The sequence below is a fragment of the Haliaeetus albicilla genome, chromosome 20 (genome assembly GCF_947461875.1).
Source record: "Haliaeetus albicilla chromosome 20, bHalAlb1.1, whole genome shotgun sequence".
Classification (NCBI taxonomy): domain Eukaryota; kingdom Metazoa; phylum Chordata; class Aves; order Accipitriformes; family Accipitridae; genus Haliaeetus; species Haliaeetus albicilla.
Genome location: NC_091502.1, coordinates 21,688,408 through 21,709,810, shown reverse-complemented (window position 1 = coordinate 21,709,810; position 21,403 = coordinate 21,688,408). Strand labels below are relative to the sequence as shown.

At 39.0% G+C, this 21,403-nt stretch overlaps 1 protein-coding gene across 3 annotated transcripts; it reads right to left on the bottom strand.

The window, feature by feature from the left end:
- Nucleotides 1-130: 130 nt before the first annotated feature.
- Nucleotides 131-21,049, bottom strand: CCDC83 (coiled-coil domain containing 83). Of its 3 annotated transcripts, none has more exons than XM_069808515.1 (11): nt 20,976-21,049; nt 17,744-17,858; nt 14,753-14,837; nt 12,673-12,841; nt 11,787-11,954; nt 8,951-9,042; nt 7,688-7,756; nt 5,007-5,128; nt 3,885-3,970; nt 2,216-2,400; nt 131-389 (listed from the first exon to the last, which is right to left on the bottom strand). In XM_069808515.1, the coding sequence occupies exons 2-11, from the start codon at nt 17,824-17,826 to the stop codon at nt 204-206; spliced, it is 1,245 nt and encodes a 414-aa protein (XP_069664616.1). In that variant the 5' UTR covers nt 17,827-17,858; nt 20,976-21,049; the 3' UTR covers nt 131-203. The 3 variants fall into 3 exon arrangements, with proteins under 3 accessions (XP_069664616.1, XP_069664618.1, XP_069664619.1); XM_069808517.1 differs by lacking the exon at nt 20,976-21,049 and adding an exon at nt 19,053-19,312; XM_069808518.1 differs by lacking the exon at nt 7,688-7,756.
- Between the last annotated feature and the right edge of the window lie 354 nt (nt 21,050-21,403).

The following is a 21,403-nucleotide window of genomic DNA, read 5'->3' as shown; positions in this document are numbered from 1 at the left end:
ACAGTGGTAAGTAAAGCAACCTTTCAATTAGCCATCTGCACACAGACATACTTCTCACTAAACTGACATGTGTAAACCATGATTAGGGCACTCAAAAATAGTTTCCACAAAGCCCAGTGCCACACACTCCTTGAATAACAAGGCAGATATTTAATGAGCTAAGAATGTTATATTTCTATGTTAACAGCAGAGTTGGTCTATTTTTAACCAACCTTTTCTTTACATAAGGCCTTGATCATCTGAGCCGTGATGTGCCCCTCTGATTTACCAATAACACCATCTTCTTTGTGGCTCCTGCTTGGCATTCCTTCTGGTTCTTCATGAATAGGCATCGCTCTTCCAACCACACACATCAGCTTTGTCTCCAGAGGACCCAGTTTTAAGTATTCCTTGAGAAGAAAGAATATTTTTATTCTACAATTACATCAAGAAGCAGCCATTCTTAAAAAAAGACCAGCAACTTTCCTTTTAAAAGCAACTGTAAAGATGCTGCCCTGGGGTTGCTATGTTTGGTAATGTCAGTGTTAATGGGCTTGGTTTACAAGCTAGCTCATCTTAGGAGGCTGCAGCCCTGGTGCCCTCTTCTTTTCCTGTGTGTTTTTACCAGTAACACTTTCTCTGCAAACCAAATTCTGCTCCCAAATTCAGTTCTGTGAGAATTAAGCTAATCCAACAGCTCACTATTGCCAAAAGAGAGAGCTCCAAGTCCAGCCATGTGCTTCCACCACGCCTGTGCTGGCTCTGCCCTTCTCCAAGCCTCTGAGTCAATTTGGTTGACTAACCCAACAGAAAACTAATTCAGGAAGAGAAAAAAAGGCAAGCTTTTCTGCTGGGTTAGTGAGTGAATCAGCTACAGAAAAGGCCGATGTGCACTACAGGTTCCCTAAGGGCAGAAACAGGACCATACAGCCAAAGCCAGGGAGAGGGAAGAAGAAATCCTACAGTGCAAGCTCTTGAATCACCTCTATTTAATAACTGCTTTCATAACAGTTGCCAATGCAATGTTCCCAATTATACCTTCATTGTTACAAAGTACAAGAACGTCAGCAGCACCTATGGCCCTCAGTGGGGTGGGCTCTGCAGTGCTAACAGCAGGAAGAAAGAACTGAAGCTAGTATTCCTCTCCCAGGGCAACAACTGCAAGGAAACAAACACCCGGACAGATTTTTTTTTTGTTAAATGTTCAGCTTTTCTCTGTAATGACTCTTCAGGACAGAGCCACTCCTTAACTTAGTTTGATCAAAGCAACAGGATGATTTCTCTGAACACAAGTTGCAGGGTATTAATCAAACTAATGCCAAATTTCTAGAAAAAGACTTCTTGTTGGGGCTTTGGGGGGATTTTAAGTTTTTTTAAAACTCATTATTGAGCAAGTTTGAATACAATATTCAAGAGTAAAGAAACCTTATGGAGAACTATCTTTACACAGCAAGCCCTGCAGTCTGCACCATGTGTACATCATCTTTAATTTGCAGTAGAAATTGATGATGTAGATTAATATATTTTCTGAGAGTAATTATTTAGAAATGTATTTAAGTTTTCCTAACTCTAAAGTGTAGTATCAAAGACACCCAGAAAATATCTTTTTGCAACCTAGGACCGAGGATCTCCTGAAGCAGGTGCCACCACCTCTTTCAAGAACCACACAAACTCTGCCTATTTACACATAACCTGTACCTTTTCATTTTCTCAAACCCTGTATTTTACACCCAGGAAGACACTCACCCTGGCTTGCCTTTGAAGGATTAAATGACTTGTTGATCCTTTAATGCTACTATGCAACATAAGTTCTAAAAGGACCAGCATGCAAGCAAACAAGAATCTGCAATACCACAGAAAACTGTCACCTGGTGACATTCAGAATTCTTTCTAGGGAGAATTTGACACTCAGATATGCTGATTCCTCAGACACCTTTCAATTGGTAAAACAATGTGTCTCGTGCTATCAGAGATGCCCTAAGACATCCAAAACATCTACGTGGGCTGACCTGTATGACCAAACCTATGGTCTTTTGGTCCAGCATCTGAAGGACAGGGAGTGTCCTCACCATCTCCAGATGCCTATGATTAAGCATCTGAATTGTACACTAGGTAAAAGACACTGGAGTTTTTTCTGCCATAACACCACTGGGAATAGCACGCTCCTGGCAGTAGTTCATGCTCCACACTGAAATATGTTTGTGTCAGTGAAAGACTCAATTACTTTAACTCATACCTGGAAATCTTTTTCATCTTCATACAACAAGCTATCAAGAGTTGGAGTGAAAGACTTTTTCTGCAGCTCCTCATCACTGTCTTGAGGCTTCTTATTCTCTGTTTTAGACTGAATCTTTGCAAAGGTCTTGTTTTTCTGACAGGGGACTGTGGCACTTCTGAGGCTTTCATCTCCATCTGCTTTCGCTTTTTAAAGAGATGAACAACGATGTGTATGTAAATGTTAAGCTTTATGAAGATCAGAATTAGTATTCAGTATGAGTATTGCCTGCAATCTTTAATGTGGCTTGGCTAGTGTCACGTAATGAACAGCTTGGTAAGATTTTTAATTGGCAATCTGAGCCAAATGTTGATTTTGCTCACTGATTTTTCTGTTTATTTCTGTTCACAATTTTTGATCAAGGTCAGGGACTGAAATTGACTGGAAGTTAGAAGTAATGAGTCTGTGGAACTGGACAGCGAAAAAAACTAACTTTTATCAGTTCAACTTAAATCCTATATGGCATGAATAGTTAAAAAAATAGGAAAGATAGCAAAACCAGGTAAAAACCTTTTCTATATCAATGTGTGTATATGTACATATATACAAGTTGCTGAAACACAGCTAGTCCACTTATAAGTCCCCTGAAGAGCTCACATTTGCAGTTGACTCCCAGGATGATAGACAATTCTGGACATGGACTGCCAAGTTACATTTTTGCCTGGGACAGTGACTTGACCCCAGCTTATTGGAACAAAACCTACTCCACCCAGTAACTATTGTAAAGGTCTAGCAAAGGTAATAGAGCTGAACTGTTCAAAGTAAACATATTTCTAATTCAGAAGTCTTAGTCAACATGTTTGCTGAAGCCTGATGGTTCCAGAAAGGCCTACCTATGGCTGGAACTGATCAGAACTTTCAACAGACTTGTTCACATATTCATAACTGTATGGCTTCAATATTTGGAACTTACCTCTTCAATTTAGTTGTGTCCTTTTTTTCCCCTCTTTCTTCTACTCACGCCAAGTGAGTACATAAAACTGATACTAAGGAATCCATACAAACCACCCTGAATGGATAAGCACCCTCATACAGTCCTAATGGTATATCCTTTTCCTGGGCACACCTACTAGAATAGATGGAGATTCAGCCCCAAATTCAGTACTGCTTACCAAGATTTTCAGTTCTGGCTGAGCTCCATGTAGCTTCATCTGCTCTTGCTAGGGATTTATTTATAATTTAATTCTGGTGTATCTCTGTGAGCTGAATGACTGTAAAGTGCATGTACACTTCAAGTGAAAGCCACTTTAGAGTTCAAAAGTGTCCTCTCAGGGACAAGATATAATGAAGTTATGATGATATGAATCTGTAAAGATCTGATTAAGATATGAATCATATCTTCATAAAAGATGGCCAATCCTGTTAACCACATTCCAGACTAGCTCTATATGAGTAATTACATTCAACAATCTAAGCACCAATTTCAATTTTAAAACTGTATTACAGGTAAAGTGTGGGTTTTTCTTTGTAACACAAACTACAGGCTATCATTGCTGTAGTGCTGCAATTAAGTGGGAAATTAAGAGTTCACCATGTCAAACAGGCAGTTTGATGAAAAACTTAAGAAATAAAAAGTATGTAAATGATCAGTAACTTATCAGTTCTTATAAGCTGCTGGCATGTGCATTACCTGCATACTCTCTATACTCTACTTCTTTCATTTCATCCTTAGGAAATCCATCTTGCAAGCCAGCTGCCTGGGTAAGAAACAAATGCCTATGAAATTAAAAAGATAAAGTGAAACTCATATTAGAGGTCTGAATTTTCTCTCTAAATTGTCCTGTGCAATATTTTGGGGTGAGGGGGAGGGCACCCTTTCTGAAAGCCATTTGCTGCTTAAACACAAATGCAGAATAGCGCAATGGTTTAAGAATGCAATGGAGGCAGCCAGGTAGCTTAGTGGCTAATAAGCTGCTCTTTTTTTATTCTTAGTGCCTAAGTTCAACTATGTCCATGAGACTAAAAGAAAACAAATGTTATAGTCTCCAGTCAGTCCAAGATTCAAACCACAGCTGGCAGCTCTCACTTAAAAGCAGTCCAAAAGTTTGGAGAGGAGAGAAAAATGGTCAGTACTTAAGACTTGGAACTTTTTTATGCAATATGGCTGAAATCACTGAGCTAGGACTGGAAAATGAAGATGGATCATTCCCATTGTTACATTGTGCTTTTGATACCATTAGTGTTGACATTTTGCAGCTAAATTAATCTTTCTCTAGGGAACAAGTTAAATAATTTCCATATATAAAAGAAACTAATACTACAGACACCTCTACAGACAGACCTATCCCAAGGCCTCTTCCTTACTCAATACCAGGTCATCTGTTTCACTTGAGATTGCAAAACCCCATATATTTGCATATTAATCTTCACATCCTTAAACATTTTGCCAACAGAAGAAAAATCTATTACTCAGCACTTGGTCTGAGAAGCTGGGCCTGAGACAATTACAACAGAAAGAAACTATTTCCAAGCCCCAGTGGTATCCCCACTAAAAGTGACACTAGGTCTTACAAGATTATTAAAGAACCTAGTTTCTTCCCTGAATTTTGGTATTTAGGAGGTTACAATATCACTGCCATCCTTCAGAGATACAAGTCCCACATATACTCAGTGAAATCCTGCCTCCCCTCAACTAGGAAACTACCTTGGCTTTATTGTGGGAGAGACCAAATAGGTCTGGAGGCAGGAGAAGGCACTATCTTTGTAAAAAAAAAATTACATCATTTCTGAGTCTGTAAAGGCATCATTTTACCTGGGTACTCTCAGATTCTGAAGTTTGCCATCAATTAGTTTTGTCACTAAACCAATATTTTCTTCTTCTAGGAGCTGAATAGAGGCTTTCAAATCACTTACTTCCTTTTGGTACATCTTAACCTTTTGACAATTAAAAAAAAAAAAAAGCAAGCATCATCTTAGCAAGACTATACTCATTTTGGAAACATTTCATAGTAACTATCTTAATAGCACATACCTAGAAGGAATGCAGCTGTTATCAGCAAGATTATGCACTAGGTGGAGAAACACTGACATTTTTTTTATTTCAGACAAAGGGAAGGCCGCTCTAGTTCTTTCGCACCTTTTTTAGAACCCTTTACTGGCACAACTCTGTCAATCACAGACACACGTTTGGACTATGCAGCCCTGATGGCAAAACCTTCTCATGTAGCCAAACGGGTCCTGTAGACAGAAGCTCTGGATTTTTCTTTTTTGCTATCACATCAGAGCTTTGAGAGAGAAAAACCTTCTTTGTAGAGTTAAATTCAGGCTCTTGTTCAGCAAGTGTTGCTTTTCTAATTCCTGCCTATACACAAAACCTTCTTACCCAGAATTAGTGAAGCTTTTAGTCCAAGTTAGCCACGACATTGGTTAAATGTCATGATTTTACTTTTTTTTAGACTGGTAATTGCCCCATATTACCATGAAGTTACATTAACCAAATGATACCAGTTATTCAGTTCACACAATTCCTCTCACTTTTCCTGAAGTACGAACAAGTTCTTACCCCTTCACTGGGAAGTGGAATATACTATGGGATGGATACCTTCCCAGAAATCTTAGCCATAGGCATATGTTTAAAAGCAGTATCTAGTGGTCTAAATGCATCTGTTCTCACCAGAGCCAAATTAACCCAGCTATAATCATCCAAATTTGCAGTTAAAAACTAGTTCCCATTTCTCCCAGGGATTAAAAAAAAGGTGAAAATGACAGGACATTAACCAGTAACAGGATGTGGCTTGGCACAGTGAGGTGATGCAGCTTTGCACCATCTTGGTGTGACACAGTAACCGTGGAAAAATGTGACTGAAGTCTCCAAACCTGTTCAAATTTGGAAGTAACTAGTTTAGGGCTGTTTTGGTAAGTCATTTTTCAGTTCAGTGGCCAAACTGAAAAAGTGATAAATTTTGAACTTGGAAAAAAATGAAATTTTTGGTTTATCTCCCCCCCCCAAAAGTACTAGAAGAGTCTGTCAGCTACATATAAACATTAGCCTGAAAGAAAATATTTCCTCTGTAGAAGAAAAGCAGAGAGAATGAATGGGTGAATTCACAGGACTGGAGAAGTTAGTGATAATCATTTTGTTTTCCACAGTAATTCAAAGCACTAATTCATAACATAGGAAACTAATTCATAACATAGGAAATGTCTAGTTGAGAGGAAAGAAACCTAAATCCCTCAACTCCAAGGTAAGGGCCTGTCAGGACATAAGTGTACTCCAAAGCGGATCTCCCTTGTTGACACTGCCTCGTGCATGTAAAATTTGTAAGTGTTCAGTGAGACAGAGAGATGAGAAAGGAATTCATACTCATTCAGTGATAGGATGTATAGATTTGAGCTCCTGTTTGTTTATACAGATTAAAACATTAATTGTTTTATATTGACCCCTACCTCATTGCCTCAGAAGCTGTGGTTTGGACACCCTCCCTGGAAAGTTAAAGATGTAGGCTCAGAGCTCATTAAGGGGAAGAAGGAAAGCCATATCATAGAATCATTTAGGTTGGAAAAAACCTTCAAGATCATCAAGTCCAACCATTAACCATGCCCACTAAACCATGTCCCTGCATACTGGCAAGTATCTTAGACTAGTAGGTAAAACGGAGCAACCTCTGCCAGGTTTGTTGGTGTGGCACTGAAAAATAGTAAGTTCATTTATTAATTTCCCAAAAAGTTTTGCTCAGTTCTAAACTGTGAGGTTGTAAAGGTGGGGAAGGGTATTTCCTCCCTCCAATCTCTTCCTTAGATTTGATCGCAACAAAGAACCTGTATTGATTGGAACAAACACAATCAAACTTTCACCATGGAAAAATCAGTTTCCTAAATTTGGCTCACAAAAAGGTTTTTTCTTGACAAGAAAAGTTACAACTATCTAATATAAAGCTCTAAATTGCCATTAAAGGACAGTATAAAAGCTATCAAGTAATCAATTACAACTATATATGATTTTGATTTTCCTCTCTTCAGTGTACTAATCTCCAGGGTTTCTTTATTATCTCCCATTCAAAGCTGTCTCAAGCCCTTTCTCCAAAAGTGTTTCAAACATCCGTATCCATTTTCTTTCAAATATGGCAGCACTAGAACTTTAATGCAATTCAAAACTACACTTTTCAGATACTTACATGGTTGAGCCTTTACACTGTATAGTATCCCAATCTCCATAGATGTAAATACTTAATTGTATGGAATGTTGTAGTCCTCCATATAACTGCTTAGGCCGGAAAAAGGGTCCTTCATTTGTGAAAGCAGACGTTGACCTTTTATCTTTATTCATCACATACACTGTTTGCTACTCAAGATTACAGATTAGTTACAGGAAAATTGCTCTCCTTTTCCTATGAAAATCTTCAGAGGCCCATCACTGGAAACAGTTATGACTGCAAGCCACGGTATTTCAAACCTGAACTACCATGATAAACTGTAAGCAAGTGATCCTCTTACCTCTTCTTTTAGCCATTCATTCTCTTCAATTTCTCTGCGACAGTTTTTGTCTAAGTATCTTACAGCATTCTGAGAAAACACAATTTAAGATCATCTCATCTTAAAGCAGGACTTTGACGGTGCTGCATACTATAAAGAACAACCTTCTGCTGTTTAGCAGGAAATAATTAAGAAATATCCACACAACAGACTGTAGAATCCCAAGGGATTACAAGGGGATTTAGTCCACAAGGCCAGCTGTTTCTTCTTCATCATCCTGCCTAGTGCAGTTTACATGTCAAACAATTTAGCAATATTTTATAATTTCACATATTAAAATAAGACATTTCCTTTTTGCCTATCAAGTTCTGCTATGTTCTCACTACTGCTCCAATCTTTCTGTTTTCAGAAAAATCAAACCTTTAGTTATTAAAAAACCCAAGCAAAATCACAAATGAGGCAGTACTTACTGATCTATGACAAGTGACTTAAACACGCAGAGGTCTATGCTAATGAGCCAAGGCTACAATTTAATTATTGATGTCAGTAAGTAGAAAGGAACAAGTGGGAGGGAAGATGCTCCTGCAGATCACCATAAACACAGTCTTTTCGATTATGTTCTCACATGACTGAAAATTCCAGCACTGAAGTCAGTGAATTTAAATACCTAATGGGCCCAACCAGTGATTTGTACTGAAGTATGCTTTGCATTTTGTGACTGTAAGAAGCTGTCACCATAAATACTTTGTAAATCGTTTGCAACACACAGCTGGCAGAGATAACAAAAAAAAAAACCCAAAAAACCTATGTATCAATAAGCCTAAAATTTACTGTAGACTGCACTATTTTGGCATTTTAAAAATGTTATAGTTTACAAGTACAAAACAACTTTCCCCCTCCCCCCAAATGATGCATATTTCCATGCAGACAATCTCTTAGTGTGTTATTGTTTTTTGAAGTCTATGCAAATGTCAAAATCAAGGTCACAGCAAAAGTGACATGTTCTTGAACAAGTCATATCAGTGCATGGTACCCTAGTTTCCCATACATAATTTGTAAAATGCCCTCACATCTACTCATTGTTAGTCTGATGTAAAAAAACAAAAGTACGTGTGTGTATAACAAAAACCAATGCAATGTACAGTAAGATTTACAGTTTATTTTACTTTCAATTTATTAGAAAAGATCCAAGTCTTAATTCAAGTTAAAATAATTATTAAAGCAGAGTACATAAGTTCTAACTACAATGCAGTTAGGACTTTTAAAAAAAAACAGAAGGAATACCTCGGGGGCCTGTTCCTTACTTAACTTCATGTGCTTCTCAACCAGTCTGTCATTTTCTTCTTTCATTGCTTTCAAAGCATTTGTATAATATTCTTCAAAACGAAAAAAGAACGTCAGAAATCATTATTTGACATCAATTTCTCCCGACAACAAATAGATAATTGGCATGTTGTTCCCAAACTGGAACTTATCAGCCAGCGTCACATGCATAGATGCTCCACAGAAAAGGATTCAAACATCCTTCTCCATAGAAATTGTCCTCATAAATCCAAAGGACAGTAGTGTTAACTAGAAAACTAGAAATCTGAAGTGGCTTACACATTTCTGTTGGCAACAACAACAGCTGAGCAATTCTCTGCTAAAATGTTGGTATCTTAACATTAAATTTGCCTCTATCAATAGCAGAGCTCCTGGAGTCATGCAAGAGATTTGCTTAGAAAACTTATTTTTTAGATATAGAAGCATATTGGATCATCTTATGCCCATAGTATTTTTTTCAGACAGTTATTATACAGAACCTAATAACTTTTCTGACTTACCTAAGCTTTCCAGGGGGTTCTAATTTGACAACGGGACAAAATGGAGAATGTGGCAATTGCATCAATGATTTGCTTTCATCATTACTTGTGGTCATTTTTTAAGAAGTTTGTCTTATGTCGAAAATAATTTGTTTGGCTTCAAGTTCTAGTCACTTGCTATTTAATTATTTCATCCTTCCCCTCAGTTGTTTTTGTGCCATTCTAAGTAGTCCACTGCCGCCTGGTATTTTCTCCTTTTGAAGGAATGAATTAGATTGTAGTAATTTTCTTTGAATGAAGGCACTTCATACTTGTTCCAGAGGTGTGAAATTCAGCCTAGCTCTGCACTCATGTTGCAGACAGCCTGTTGCTGATCTGGCTGTAAATGAGTGTCTGGTCATGGACCCACTGTGGAGTCAAAGGCAGTCAAATATGAAAGGTGCATTGGTTGTGCATTAGTTCTTAATTTAACACTGTGGAAGCTGGCCTGCCTTAATCAATCCACCATCTAGACTTGGTAGAATGAAATGGAAGTACTTACATACTGTAATTAATTCATCTTTTCATTCTTTCAGACACCTAAACAACCTGAGTTGTACTGGGAGAATGAAGAAAAGGAAGAACTGTTCAGACATATTTACTGTTTCTAAGGAGGCTATTTTCCCTAACTCTCTCACTGCAACACTTTTCCCCACACCTCATGTAAGTGTATGGCACTCTTTTGCTTCCTCTCCCCTCCAGCAATTTTGTTTAAAATGTCATCTCCAGACCACATGAACTACGCCAGCATCAAGCCCTTCAGTGGTACCTACAGAGACAAAAACCTCTCCACCTATGCTTATTCCCTAAGCCTGTTACACACTCGAGGAGTGAACAAGCTCAATTTGCTGCCGCATCACTCTGGAAGCTTGTTAGATTTTTTTTTTTTTTTTTTTTTTTGGTAGGCTAGAAGACTGTACTCCCCAGCCACTTTATAAGTTTGATTTTAGGAAGCTGAGTAAAAGGATATGCTAGCATCCAGTACTGGCAGCATCATTTTGCAGTATGTTAATTAGGCAACTGCTATATGTACCTCTGTAACAGTCTTTCTATAAATACACTTCCGTTTGACTGCAAATTTTTAGCTCTGTACCCTGTGACATGCAGGAGGTGAAACTGAATGTTCCTACTGGCTCATTCTGGCATTCTATATAAAAGCCCATTCTCTTTTTCATTTCATATTTCAGTAGCTGTACAACAAAATTTTGAATTGATTAAGAACATGGAAAATGCATAATGAAAAATATCAACCTCTCCTGAATACAGAGATGGATATCTGACAAGCTATCTGGCAACGTAAAAAACACAGTTCAGTTCTTAATCGTGATAAAATATGTTTCAAGAGACAAAAAGATAGCTAGCTGGCTCTTATCCACGGTAGTTGATGCCTGGTAATGGTTGGCACAGAATATACAGAGACCCTTAGAGCAATGTCACTGCCTGTTACTACCAGCTGCTTGGCTGTGGTCATGCATACTGAGAGGGACATAAAGGAAGAAAACCAGGACATCCTTCTCCCATTAGGAGCATGGGTTATGTAACAGCAAAGTATTCAAATGATTTTAAAATAATGCAGTAGTAAAGAAATCTCTGTAAAGCACTCAGCACCAGAATACATAAGCTCTCAAATTAATTCCACTGTTGTGTCAGTCCCAGTTCCCAGTATTTATCTATGTCTGTACTGGCAATTTTGCAGTACCTCATACACGAGACTATGCAACTAGGAAGCAAAGTTCACACCACTGGCTAAACAGCTCCCTCTAGTTCTGCATTTGAACCAGTATGCTCAGTTCAAAAGACTGTTCCAAGAATGAGCTCATACTACTTTCCTGTCAAAGAAGTTTTCAACATGCTTGTAGCATGATGAGAAGCAACAACAGCAGAGTCAACATTTTCAAGTATGACTGCTAACGGAGTCTTGTGTGTAGGTGACCTAAATATATAGAGATTTATTTTTAGAAAACCACTGTCCTTCACAGTAACATTTTTTTTAAAATGGGTTGCCTGTATTTTACAAGAAAGTAATCAGAAGACAAGCTTATCAGTTTCTTTAAGCGTTCATAATTTCTATAACTTTATCAATTCCTTTAATAAAGGGACTTTCACAGAGAGAGCAAGTTCTTCCATTTTATGGGATCATGCAGCCTAGTTTAGGTGCACCGTCTTGGAAAAGTTGATATAAATTACTTGATATCAAACAAAATTTATAATTTTAGTAGTTCCCATAGGTAATACAGAATGACCTTGTAAGACTTGCATTACACTAGCTGTAAACTGACCTGTAGCCCTGTGAAGGTCATCTTTGACTTCCTTGATGTTTTTTTCCAGATTCATAATCTTGTTGGCCTGTGCTTTACTTCCTACATTTTTGTACTCCAACCAATAATCCCTCTCATCCCGCTTTACTGAAAGTCTTTTGTCAGTTTCTTCAATCTGGGAGTGCAGATCTATTAAAGTAAGAACATCAGAAAACAAATTAATTACCAATTTCTTGAACTGATAGTTCATAATTCTTACAACTTCATTGAATTCTTTAATAAAGGTGCTTTGACTAGAATCGGAGAAAGAAGGGTGATTCTTCTACACTACAATACGTTACAACATGGTGCCCCACATAGTGTCAAGGGCCACCACCATCATTGCTGAAAACAGCTTGATCTTACTCTGCCAAGGAGAGACAACAGTTGAAAAGTTGTCAGGAAGTTGAAATGTTGTAACCAAAGACATGTGTCTCCCATGGAGAACCTCAGGGATGGTGGCCAGAACTTTCAACAATAAAACTGGTCATTTTTGCTGCCATCAGTAATTTTTTTTTTAATCTTCCAGTGGAGCCAGTGCATAGGGCTTTCATGAAGTTCAACTTAACAGAATATATGAAGCCTCTGTACTTGCACAGTAATACATATCACTTGGAAGGAACAAAACAGAGTCTTATGGAAAGAGACCCTGTATATTAAAGACCCACATCTACTGAATTTTAACTCATTTAACAGGTTTACTTAAAAGCCTTCCACAACCTCATACTAGGCTTAGCTTAATTTTGGGGAATAAAAGTATTATGCTTTTGATAGAACAAGGAAGTTTAATCTCTATTTAAAATGCAAAAAAAGTACTCAATCCCAACTGTGTAAACTGCAAACCACACTTCCATGAATCACAACATACCTTTCAGCAGTTGTTCTTTGTCCTTAGCATACTGCCATATTGCTTTCAGTGACTCTTCCACATCATCCCTAGTTACAACCTCCTTTTCATCTTGTTCTTTCTCCTCTTCTTCTATTTGTCTTAGTATGCGCCTGATGTGTGCCTGCTGTTCTTCCTTCAGAAGGTCATTCTATGAAAGAACAGAAGATAAGGCATGTATTAAAACATTTTCAAATTAGTTTTCGAAGTTACAAACTTAAGTAGTGAAGAAAAGTAAAATATGACCTAGTGCCAGGATGCACCACAAAAACACTAGTTAAACAGCTATTCTTCATATTTGAAAAGGCTGGAGTGGAAGGGAGAGTTCGCAAGTCTCAGAAGTTTCTCAGTAACTTCAAGACCATTACAAGGAAATGGGAGACAAATGACTGCTGTACTTGGTGCAGCACATGAATAGTCCTCCATTGCCTGGAAAGAAACTCCCTTGTGGGTCAATTTAATAACAATATTTATTTGTAGGAGTTCTTGACATCAACATTTTTCCTGACAATGTACCACCTTTATGTAGAAATGTTGTCAGACAATCAATTCACTTGCATATAACCACAGTAGAGAGTTTTGTCAGAGCTGGAATTAGTTATACCTACTGACTCCACAACTGTGATTACATCCCCTTGCCATGACCCTCTCAAGTGACACTCAAAATATCTGAAATTACTAATTGTATCTTTTTTGTGTGAAATTTTGTGTAATTTGCTCCCAAAGGATACCATAAAGGAGCAAATAACCCTACCAGCCAAACTGTAACAGAAACTATGCAGTAGAGAAAGTCTCAAACATTCCCTGCTTCTAGAAGGATTAACTCTAAACCACTCAGAAACATTAAGTGGGAAACAAAGAATGGAGTTCAAAGAACTGTCAAAACATGGGTAAATTAAACAAATAGCACTTCAAGTATGCCCTGAAGTACCTTGCACAGTCCAAAATATGAAGGAGTCCTTGAGTGACCATGAACTAGCAGCAAATTGGGGGAATAACCATAAGACTTGAGATGTCTGCAGAGAGAAGAGCCAAATGCCACTTCCACTGATAGTTAAGGCCACATACGAAACACAATCCAGGCTTCAAGACTGAAAGGAACACCAAGGAAAGCTAAACATGATCCAGTTCAAAAGGGTTTTGAGCAATTTGAATTCATTTCATTAGGTGACTATATATATCCACTTTCAAAGTTCACTGCTCTCAGTCATGAGATGCCATATTATGGTTCTTTATATATAGTTCTTTATATACAGTTCATATATACGGTTCTTTAAAGTGTCACTTAGGTGTGATCAGTAATTACATAACCTTGTTCTAAAAATAACCTAACGCAACTCTTAATCCACAAGAAGGTGAGTCTTCACCAAGCAGTGCTAAAAACTGCACCTAGACAATTGTGTGATGCTCTTTTTTCTTTGGTCAGTTTTCACTGTAACTAAGTTTGCAAGAATAACTAAACTCTCACAGAAACCTGTGCAATTCCATTACCTCAGAAGTGAATCGAAGGTGGTCAGCAAGTCTCAATACTTGGTTAGATCTGCTAATCTACTAACTACTACTAACAAAAATGAAGTTCATAACGTTTATTCTTTGTGCACTGAAATATTGAGGAATATTTGCAAGATTGTTTAAAAAGGCGTATCTGAATGTACTGCGGTAAAGTTACCTACTGAAAGGGGGCTTGCTGTCCTATGTTTGCTGCAGAGTGAGATTAAATACTTAGGCAGTTACTAAGGATCTCATGTGCACTGAAAAACACCTTCACTGAACTCACTTCACCTTACTGCTGTGTCCTATTCTGCAATGTTCTACTCCTGCAGCTCCTTTTTTTGCAGTTTTATTTAGGACATTTATGCTTTATGTCACATTTAATTCAGATAACACTTAAACTTTTAGCACATAAAGCGACTCACTAACTCTAGTTTCATTGACCGTAAGGAATTCACTGCAATGACTAGTTTTAGTGAAAGTACCTTTAGGATTAAAAGAATAAAATTGAATCTGTGAGTTAAAATATCACATATAAAATGTGTTGGGAGAAGGATGCATGGTCACTCACTCTTTCATTATATTCTTTGTTCTTTTTTTCCACTTTTTTCAGATCCAACAAAACCCGATCAATTGCTGCTTCTTTTGTCTCAATTCTGTGGAGAAAGAGTAAAGAAAGAGACATTCTTACAAAAACAGGAGAGGAATGCTATTTAACCTAGATTAGATGTAAATACTACTGAAACGTTTGTTTTCGTATCATATGCCTGACTGATTTTGGTAGATACCACTGTCCGCTTACTACACATAAAGAAATTATTTCCCTTATACATCTGGACCTTCGTTTTAGTTTGGATCTCGTACTCCTACTGAGAAAAGAGACTCCCTGATTAAACTGTTCCTTTGTAACCACTAGAGAGGATTAAGCTGGTTTATTCTTTCTGGATGTGGTTTAGCTGACCTGTTGCAGAGGTCTCTTTTAGGACAAGATTATTTGTGCTCCAGAAATATTACTCACCACTCACTATAGAGGAAGCTTAGGCAACACACTCAGACATAGGTCAGATAAATCCCAAACTGGAAAATTAAATGGGATTCAGTTCTTCTGAAAACGTGGTTTGTTGAGCTCCATTAACTGCATTTGTACACCAAGAACTCGTTAGCCTTTAAGAAGTGCTAAGGGAATCGGGACTGCAGCCCGAGTAGTATCCTCTAAGTACATTTACACATTTTTGTGAAAGAACTAGCTCACTGCTTTCACAATTTTCATAGACTACTTGTCATCCTCTTTGCCATAGCTGTAAAATCAGTATTTTTTTTCTGGTGTTCTCTCTTCAGGAATGAGAAACGTTGGATTGCAAATGCTGCCTATTTGCAAAATTCTCTGTAATCTTTCCCTCTGCTCCTGGAATTCATTCATCATATAGCACAGTAAAGGCAAGTATTACAATTATTACAATATCTTTTACTGTTTCAACAGCTATTGTTCCTTGAGGTTTTGTTTTGGAGTTGTGGGGTTTTGTTTGGGGGTTTTTTGCCCCTCCCTATTGCATTAAGTTGTTTTAAAAGAAGATAATTTTTTCCTGGCTAAGTTTGGATCACTCAATCATACAAATTGCAGGTTACTAGATTTGCATTCTCTGGTGTCAGTGTACTCCAAAGTATTCTTCAGGTTTTCCATTAAGTACAAGGATATTAATTAGAGAGACTAGAACAGAGATATGGGGGTATGGTGGCTTGGCCACACAGTGTGACCTCCTAAATTACCTGCCATTTTAAACCATTTCTGTATTTTGAATACTGCTGCTGATCTTAATTTCTGCTACTTTAAGATTTTCCATGAAGTGGCAGTCTATATCCATCACTTTGTTAATGTCAAAAATGTATATGAGTAGAATTTACTCTTTTGTCTGCTACATATTGGAACTTTCCTCTTTAGGTTATTTTCCGATGGTATTTGCCAGATTAAAGCTACAAAACAGTGAGACTGATGATTCCTTTGATACTATGTTTCTCAACTCTGTATACTAGGTTTCATCTAGATGATTTAATCATCTAGAAACAACACTCCTCTCCAATACCATGACAGTTTTGTCAGTCATCTATAGGACGTTACTAGGGCAAGTAATTCACGGGACTGTTGTTCCTAACCAATCCTGAAACAGAAAACTGTACAGAAAAATGCAAAATAACACACTTGCTATGAACAGTAATCATTCTTCAACGTACAGAAGAAAAAGCAGGAATGGATGTTAAATAAATACTACACACTTGATAAATCCTAAAGTGGAATGTGACAGATAGTCACTTGTAAGATTATGCTGCTTTGTTCAATCAAGTGGTACAGAGAAGTTATAGATTACAGAGGTGAAGACAGAGAGGGAAAGAGAGAGCAAAAGGGAAAGAGTGGAGAGAAGGAGAAAGATAAAGACAGAAAGAAAAATAGTTTTCTTCCCTTTTTCCCCTACTGTTGCTGTAGAAACTAAATATCCAGCACAGCATCCATTTCAGTGGAAGATTCTTCAGACAAATGAGTCATTTGCTTGGATATTTGAATATGCATGACAATAATTTTATCTGAAAGTGGTGCGGTATTTTTCTCAGCCTAGTAATAGAGTTTGCTTATTTCTTAGCAAAATAGATGGGTTGATCTGTTGACTTTTTGGATGGTATTTATTTGTGATATGACTCAGCTAAATCTGGTCTGTTTCACTACGGAAACTTGTACTCTGTTCTTTGTAAAATGAAATAAAAAATCCCACATAAACCCTGTAAACTCCTATAGATGTCACTAGAAATACATGTGGTTGCTCTTCAGTTTGCTTACCTGCTTTTCATTTCTACACCAAGGCACTACTCCTTGCTCCCTAAATGCTGATAATTGTTGAATATTGGATGCTGTTGAGGTTTCTCCCCTTCAATTTCTGCCTCTTTGATAAGTCACAGAGCTTAATTTTTCTCCTTTTAATCATCTACTCAAGAGATTGGAGATCAAATAAAATTTACTATTTTGTAACTACTTCAGATATTCCCCTCTTGGCTCTTATTTTTCTCTGCTTGATTTTAAGAGGTCTTTAAGTTATCCTTCTGTTATTTTCAAAATAAAACACTTTCCTTTGTGCTCTGCTCTCAGCTGCGCCGAGGGAGCAAACAGTAGATCTTGGGGTTCTGGCTAGTTGACTATATACCTCTGTGAACACCAAGGAATCCTAAAAAATACAGTCAAATGTGATCCTGCAACTTGAGAGTATGCTGATCAAAAGCTTGCTACTAGCAGACAAAAAAGGAGGGGTTCTTGTTTTTAATAAAACTCTTTTTCCCAAGTTATAACCCAACAGCTTAAAATTATTTCTGACCCACTTAAATGCTTTCTTATAGGTATAGCTTTAAAAGTGTATATTTCCGAAATAGCCTTGAAAACCCAAAACAAGAACACAAAAGAACAGTACACAACTGCCACAGTCAATCAGCTCAGGCTCTGAATTGGATAAGCTGTCTTTGTTATCTGCTTTATCCATTCACATATTCTGTATGAGTGAGAAGTTAAATGTATTAAACCTACTGAAATTCTAGTAAGGCTTCTGGGAAAGCTGATTCAGGTTCTGTAAGTTGCTCTTCTGGTTTCTCCTCTTTCTTCTCTTCCATGCTGTTTGTTCTACTTGTGCTAGATGTTAGATCTAAAGGGAGGAAAGGGCAAGCAGAAAAGAAGAAAAAAAAAAAAAGAGAAATAAATGATTTACAAGATGTCATATGTTCACTCACCTTTGTCACTTGTGACAAGTTCCTAACAGTTCTGAAAAAAAAAAAAAGTTGTTTTTTTGACAACAATAATCCTGCCCAGGGTAGCACTCAGGCCAGTGTTTTTGGGACATCCTGAAGCGTTGTCCTGATTAAAGATACATTTGTGAACAGTGGCCTCTATCACTAGTTACTGCATCCCTTGCTGCGGGCTGTTTTACATTCTTGCAGATCAAACAAGCAGTTGTTCCTTTTCCAGTCCTTTGCCTCTGTTTCTTTATCAGGCTTGTTTTATCCAGTCCACTTGTTAATATGCATCTCTTTCCCTCTCCTTCTGTTCTCCTAGCACTATGAATATTTCCCTTTCACTGCAACTCTGATATCAGTTTTCATTGTCGGAGCTGGAACAAAACCACTCTCTGAACAGATATGCATGTCAGCAGTATTCCCTGGGCACGTTGTCACAACTGCCAACCTCAGAATTCAACTGACAATGAATAGTTCTGTAACAGAACTGGTAGCATATATTATATAAAATAAAAAAGTCACAAGAAAAGGGCACTTAAGAAGATTCCTCATTTTTAGCAGTCACATAATCAAATGCCAAAACCACATCAGTTCATGTAACATAGGAGGCTTTATTACCGAATGAGTAGAAACATTTTATATAACCTACTTTCATATTAAACTGCTTTTCTGAATTCTAACAATTATCATTCTAGTACCTAAAACTGATAACAATTTGTTCTGTGACTAAATACAGCAGGCTGGATACTTTTCCTATTAAAATGAGCACAAGGAAACAGAAAAAAAAAAATCAGCAGAAAGCCACATAGTAAGCCTGGCAAATCAATGTAAAACCAAGGGAATGAAGTTAAACCAACTATTGACAGATGCACTCTAATCCATACGGTGCATGCCTTCTCGCTGCATTCACCATACCCTGAAGCAAGGCAATGTCAGCTTTCTGTATACAAAATAACCTTCTGCCCTAGAGGAGGAGCTGATGCCTGCTGATGAAATATGAGGGTGCTGAGGGCAGGCAGTGTGCTGTATATTGCAGAAAGGCATGTAAAAGAAATGCTCACTGTGTGGCAGCTCTGCAAGGTAAGCGAAAGAAAGTGTAAACACACCTTGGAGTCTATGTCCCCACACAGCTCCTTAGACCTTGGAATATCTTTTTCATAATGTTTTATGTAGAAGAATTTTACTCCCACTCTGTTGGAAATCTGCTCATGAAGATTTTGTCTGTTCTGCTGCTGGAGACAAATTCACACTCACAGGGACAATTGTCTAGAGCTGTAAGTTACAGTCTTTGCAACACCTGACTATTTATGTCGCAGATACAGCTAATTCCATTCACAGAAACCTGGAAAATTCTGAATTTCACCAGCAATATATTGAACTTCCCTCTGAAATGTCCCATATCAAAGCTTTAATGGTTTTTACACATTAGTAAAATATTTCTATTGTGGAACTTCAATACAACCATGCCTGTGTCACAGCATCACCACATGACTGCAGTAAACCTTACTGACATTTATTACCCAAGAAAAAAAACCCCACAACTTTTGTATCTGAGCATTCACTTGAGTCTGAAGTCATATTGTCCTTAATATTCACACATAACCTTTGCAGATACCAATTCAAGTTAAGCTTCTGTTTGATATAATATTTTTCATGAAACTTTTTAAAATCCTGAACACATGACTGTTGTAAAATTGAGATTTTTTAAAAAGTCCAAGTGAATTAAGAAAAAAAATCTCACTGAGACAGGAAGTTAGGTACTCAGCTCCCCTAGACCCCTTTGAAATTTCCAGCCTGAATGCACAAGTGCAGGATACATTTTTTAAGTATAAAAAAGAATCTGTCATCCTTCTTCAGTGCAGAATTAACTGGACTGGTATTGATTCCACTTTCACTTGAGCATTTATTTTACTGGTTTTCTTCAGAAATGGAAGATCACTGCAGCAATCCCTAACTTTTTTTTTTTTATTATTATTTCTGTCCCTTCCACTAAATGGATAATGAAATCCCCTGCTTAAAACTGGATACAGACTGAAACGTTTTGAGCAACAGTACTTTGAAAAGGTTTTGGGTTTTTTTTGGAACTCCAGCCCCAGGTGAGCTCCAGTGTTATATTTATGAAATTCTTCCTGTGCAGGAAGCAACAAGAAAGACTCCAAGTTGTACAACAAGGTAAAAAAAACATACTATAGTAACAGATTTGCTGGATTTTGCAAACTATAGAAAATACACACACATGAGAGAGAAGGGAACATATTTAGGGGGACTAAGAATTGACCGCAGATTTTAAACCAGCAGGAAAACACTTGCAGAGGGCAAGATCTGTTTCTTCTCCCAAACACACAAATTGCGAGGCTTATCTCTTGACAGAGCCCCATTATTGCTACCAGCACCTTCTCGATCAGTCACTACACTGCCGTTACATCCTTAGCAGAAGGCAGCAGATCCCCGCTGCTGTGACCCTCCAGTCGCTGCAGGGCCCACCTGTTATGGCGGCTCACCCCTCACACGAGCTCAGCCACCCTCACCAGGGCTTGCACTCACGCCGGTACCCCTGTGTCTCACGCAGCTGCGGTATCAGTAGCCTCCGCTCCCTCCGTCCCTCTCGATAATTACCTCAGCACTCTGCAGCCACACCGCAGCCCCTCCCCAGCCTCCACAGCAGGCTAACAAAGCCCTCGAACCCTTCCTGCGTGTCCCTTGCACATGTTCCCCGCTACCCCCTTCATCACCAGGCCCCTCAGGGGACGAAGCCGGGTCACCCCTCACAGCGGCCAGAGTGTCCCGGTCCGCAGCCACCAGACCCCGCTGGTGCTGCCGCTCTGTGCCTAAGCCCCCCCCCCCCCCCGCCACCAAATTGTTCCCAAGGTGGCCACCCTCTGAAGTGTCTCCCCTCACACCGCCGCCGCCGCCACCACCCACACCCAAGTCCCCCCTCACGGCCCTGGGCACCTGCTTCCCCAAGGCCGAAACGGCCACCACGACACCCGTATCCCCGCTGCACCCACACACGGTCAGTCAGGACCTACCGCCCACCCCGGCGCCATCGCGACGCCGCCGGTCGCCAAGGCGAGGGGAGCCCCCGCCCCGCCCCTCGGCGCGTTCCGAGGGGCAGCGGCGCCCTCTGGCGGCGCGTGCCGCCGGGGAAAAGCCCGCCAAAAGCGCCGCGCCGTCCCTCAGCGGGAGAGCGCCCCGCAGGGCGGGGGTGAGGCCGCCATCGCTGGGGGGGGGAAGGATGAGGCGACACGCTCCCGAGCCTCTGCTGTTGGAAGAGTCAGGTGCAGTGGCAGTGTGTTTGCTTCGTGATTCCTGTACGGGAAATGGGAAAAGCGAACGTTAACAACAGCGCAGGGGGAATTTTAAGTCCCGAGAGGGATTTCCGTGCGGCGAAGGTCAGGGGCTGCCCAGAGTTTCGCCCAAATGGATACCTACGGCGGCAGCCTTAAAACCGTGAAGT